Source organism: Nanorana parkeri, unplaced genomic scaffold (genome assembly GCF_000935625.1).
Source record: "Nanorana parkeri isolate BGI_ZX_2015 unplaced genomic scaffold, ASM93562v1 scaffold2188, whole genome shotgun sequence".
Taxonomy (NCBI): domain Eukaryota; kingdom Metazoa; phylum Chordata; class Amphibia; order Anura; family Dicroglossidae; genus Nanorana; species Nanorana parkeri.
In genome coordinates, this window is record NW_017308456.1 from 96,597 (window position 1) to 101,380 (window position 4,784).

A 4,784-nucleotide genomic window follows, 5' to 3' on the forward strand; every position below is an offset into this window, starting at 1 on the left:
TGGACCCCCAAAGTAAAACAAAAATACACAAAAAGTACATTTATATAATAAACATACATAAAATACAAATATATATGCATGTATATAAGTTTTCTATGGAATAGCAGATTAAACTATGAATGTTTACTGTCAATGTTACAATGATTACTATTAAATGCCTGTCCACAGACAACTATATGAGTTACATAAATGCATTGCAAATAAAGTTGTAGAAAAAAAAAAAAACTCCATCCAGATCATAGAGTAATCTGAATAGGCCGCCCTATCCCCTCTTCTCTCTATGGTCAGAGCCCGCCTCAGCTCCCTCCTCAGACGTCCTCAATTCTTCATCAGCATTTCTTCTCGGCAGATTCGTTAAAAGTGGACAACTACATTTGCACAGAAATAAATATCAAATCCCCAATGTTGCTAAATCTGGTGGCACAACCTTCCACTCGGAAATACCAGATAACAAATCTACGGCAATTTATATAATTTTCTGTGATACTGCTTGGAAAGTGCGGAGGCGGAAGTCGCGATAAGTAAAACTATCTGGATGTCTGCAGATTCGTCAGGAAGGTAAATGAGAAAGGAAAAAATAGAGAATTATCCGGAGCGGCGAGGTAGTCCTATACGAGAGGGGGAAACGTGAGGAGGAGCAGCGCGAACCGTATACCGGGAGGGGAGGGGCTTCGCCGAGGGGGAGGGGCACGGTCGCGACGAAAGAGCGACGGAGGAACCGCAGGCGGCTTTACCGGGAGGCTGAGAGGGGGAAGAGACACCGAGAGACAGCCGGGAGAGCGGAGAGACCGCCGGGTGAGTGGAGAGACCGCCGGGTGAGTGAGGGAGAGAGCCGGGGGCCCCGGCTGGAGAAGAGAGAGTCACCCCGAGGCCTGAGAGACTGCTAGGCCGGAGACAGCCCGGGGACTATAGTATTATGTACTGAGAGGCATCCAGGAGAGTGCTGAGCTATAGACAGCCAGTAGAACATAGAATTATATACAGAGAGACATCCAGGAGAGTGCTGAGCTATAGACAGGCAGGAGAACATAGGATTATATACTGAGAGACATCCAGGAGAGTGCTGAGCTATAGACAGGCAGGAGAACATATAATTATATACAGAGAGACATCCAGGAGAGTGCTGAGCTATAGACAGGAGAACATAGAATTATATACAGAGAGACATCCAGGAGAGTGCTGAGCTATAGACAGGCAGAAGAACATAGGATTATATACTGAGAGACATCCAGGAGAGTGCAGAGCCAGAGACAGTCAGGAGAACATAGAATTATATACTGAGAGACATCCAGGAGAGTGCTGCGCTATAGACAGCCAGGAAAACATAGAATTATATACTGAGAGACAGCTAGGAGAACATAGGATTACATACTAAGAGACAGCCAGGAGAACATAGGATTATATACTGAGAGACATCCAGGAGAGTGCCGAGCTATAGACAGCCAGGAGGACATATAATTATATACGGAGAGACAGCCAGGAGAACATAGGATTATATACTATAGACAGCCAGGAAAACATAGAATTATATACTGAGAGACAGCCAGGAGAACATAGGATTATATACTAGGAGACAGCCAGGAGAGTGCTGAGCCAGAGACAGCCAGGAGAACATAGAATTATATACAGAGAGACATCCAGGAGAGTGCTGAGAGATAGACAGAAGAACATAGAAGTATATACAGAGAGACATCCAGGAGAGTGCTGAGCTATAGACAGGAGAACATAGGATTATATACTAAGAGACAGCCAGGAGAACATAGGATTATATACTAAGAGACAGCCAGGAGAACATAGGATTATATACTAAGAGACAGCCAGGAGAACATAGGGTTACATACCAAGAGACAGCCAGGAGAACATAGGATTATATACTGAGAGACTTCCAGGAGAGTGCTGAGCTATAGACAGGAGAACATAGGATTATATACTAAGAGACAGCCAGGAGGCCACTCGCCTATAGATTGAAGAATCTGATTTTAAACACAGAGACAGCCAGGAGATCATGAGATTAAACATTAAGAGACTGCAGCACTATGGGCTCTACAGAGATGACACTACACATTGGTAGACATACAGGAGAGTGCTGCGCTCTAGACAGCTGGATGATCTTGGAATTTCATTGTAGGTGACATTTAGGAGTCTGCAGAACAATAGACAGTGTGGAAATGATGGAATTATATTCCAAGAGACATCCATCAATCCGGAGACCTCTAGACAATCGGGAGAAGATACTGTTAGATACTAAGAGTGGTGCAGCACACAGACCACTGACCTGTAGACAGCTAGCCAGTGATGAGATTACACACTGAAATATAGACAGCCAAGAGAATGTGAAATTGGGAGAGTGCCGGAGACTGCTGAGGTATAGCCAAGAGAGTATGATATTACCCACTAAGAGACTGCTGGTTTCACGACAGTAAAAGGGATGTGGGATCACAGGCAAAGACATCAAGAAGACCGCTGAGCTTTAGACAGTCAGAAGATCATAGAATTATCTGCTAAGAGACATCCAACGGACTGTGGACCTCAAGACAGTAGGACATAAGAAGGAGGAGACATCCAGGAGACTGCTATGCTTTAGACAGCCAAAAGACCATGATTATTCATCAAGAGACATCCAGGAGACTGTAGACCTCAAGACAGTAGGACATGAGAAGGAGACATCCAGGAGACTGCTATGCCTTCGACAGCCAGAAGATCTTTAGATTATCCATTAGGAGACTAGACCTCTAGAATGACATGAGATTCCAGAAGGAGACATCCTCAAGACTGCTGAGCTTTAGACAGCCATGAGAACTCTAGATTGTATATACTGAGAGACATCCAAGAAACTCATCACTTGTAGAGGGCTAGGTAAGCGTGCCGTTACAATGATATTTCCAGGAGACCGCTGAACTCTAGACAGCCAATAGCACGAGAGATGACATACTTTGAGACAGCCAATAGCACGAGAGATGACATACTTTGAGACAGCCAATAGCACGAGAGATGACATACTTTGAGACAGCCAATAGCACGAGAGATGACATACTTTGAGACAGCCAATAGCGCGTGAGATTACATACTTTGAGACAGCCGGGTGATTACTAAGCTGTAGACAGCCAGATGCACATGAAGTTTGGCTCTGAGACATCAGGGGACTCCTCCGTCATGTCTCTATAGGTCAGAGTTGATGTGAAGACTCTATAGAGAGACAGTCGCTGTGGTGAGTTGCAGAAGCTGGATGGTATGACACACGCTGGGTATCTCCTCTGCCATGCCTCCATCACTAAACCTTTTAGAGTGCAGACGTCTCCATGGCGCCGGCAATGACGGTCTTCTTCTATTTTGCAGGTCCCATGTCCCCAGATGGAGCCTGAGGGCGACAGTCACAGAGGAACCGGCTTCCAGTGGAGGAGCTACAAACTTCTTCTGGATCCTGCTCTTCCAGGGACACGGACCAGTCAGAAGATTTACCGCTACGATGGCATACACTTCAACGTCACCGTAAGCTGGGCGGGGCTTATTGTGGCCGTAAAGGGGCCTACATGTGACATGAGAGTTTCTGTATGTGTGCAGGGCCGTGGTAGCTTCTACAGGGTGTGTGTGATCTGAGCCAGAAGCAGGACCACCCATATTCAGTAGTCGGGGATCAGAAGGTCCGCTCGGGGAACCTAATTCTGATCAGCAGCTGAATAAAATCCCGAGACCTGGTGTCCCTGTATACCGCGCTGTAGAAGCGCCATCTAGGACATGCTGTGATGTTTTGGGCACTTCCAGAGGGGAATTGGAGAGAGTTCAAAGACGGGACAGCTAAAGTCTCTGAAGGGAATCGTTCAAAACTGGAGCAGACAGAATACGGAGCAGGTGCCCATGGCAACCAATCAGCTTCTCTCTTCAGGATGTTGTGTTAAAAGAGAACTATGAGGTTAGGGCTTTTCCCCATAGTTCTCAGGGTAACTGGAGGACACAAACTAGCGTCCTCCCGTCACCCTAGGCTCAGTATATAGGGAGCTACAGCTCGCAGTATACTGAGACGCCGCAGCTGAAGCGGATCCTGACAATTCTGTCTGGATCCACTAAGCTGCGTGAGTGACAGCTGGCTCTGCCTATATAGAGGCAGAGCCAGCTGTACCCGCCCCCTCCCCCGTCCGTTTCGCCAGTCAGCGCTGGAGGATCGGACAGGGGAGGAGGAGGGGGGAATCCCTGCAGGGAGCCGTGAGTGACAGTCACGGCTCTCTGCAGGGATAGATCGAGAAGTGAGCGAGCGCCGGTATGTGTTCACTCACTTCCCGATCTACTGAGCCGACCTGTGACAGTCTCATTGTCGCAGGTCGGCTCAGATTATGAGGCTGAGTGCAAAGCACTCGCCTCTGAATTCTCCTTTTAAGATTTGAAAGAGAAGCTGATTGGTTGCCTTGCACAGCTGCTCCAGATTTTGTCTGCTCCAGTTTTGATCAATTCCCCTCTCTCTGTGCAAATGTTGTGTATTTTTTTTTTGGTCAGGACCTTCCCTCCAAGTTGCGTTCTCTCAATAGTTTTCTACTTCCTGTTCTTCAGAGGCACTGGTGACGTAGCCAGGGTCTCATAGGTGGCTCCTGTTAAGGATACGTCACCAGTGCCTTCCGGGGAGATCTCGTTTGTAATCTCTCCGGATCCCATAGAAATGTTTGCATGTGTGCCGCGATTATGATGTCGCTATCACCGTGGTGAAGTGTACAAACAGCACCTGATGTCCTACAACGCATGGCACGGGATCAGGCTCGGGCATCATTGGAGAGAGCAAGGACGCAGCACTCCTC

General features: G+C 47.3%; 1 protein-coding gene across 1 annotated transcript in view; it reads left to right on the top strand.

The window, feature by feature from the left end:
• Positions 1–693: 693 nt before the first annotated feature.
• Positions 694–4,784, top strand: part of SETD1A (SET domain containing 1A) — a 53,336-nt gene continuing 49,245 nt past the window's right edge. The window contains exons 1-2 of the mRNA XM_018572966.1: positions 694–795; positions 3,337–3,489. Coding sequence (XP_018428468.1) covers positions 3,352–3,489 — 138 coding nt within the window. The 5' untranslated portion in view covers positions 694–795; positions 3,337–3,351. The remainder of the gene's footprint in view (positions 796–3,336; positions 3,490–4,784) is intronic.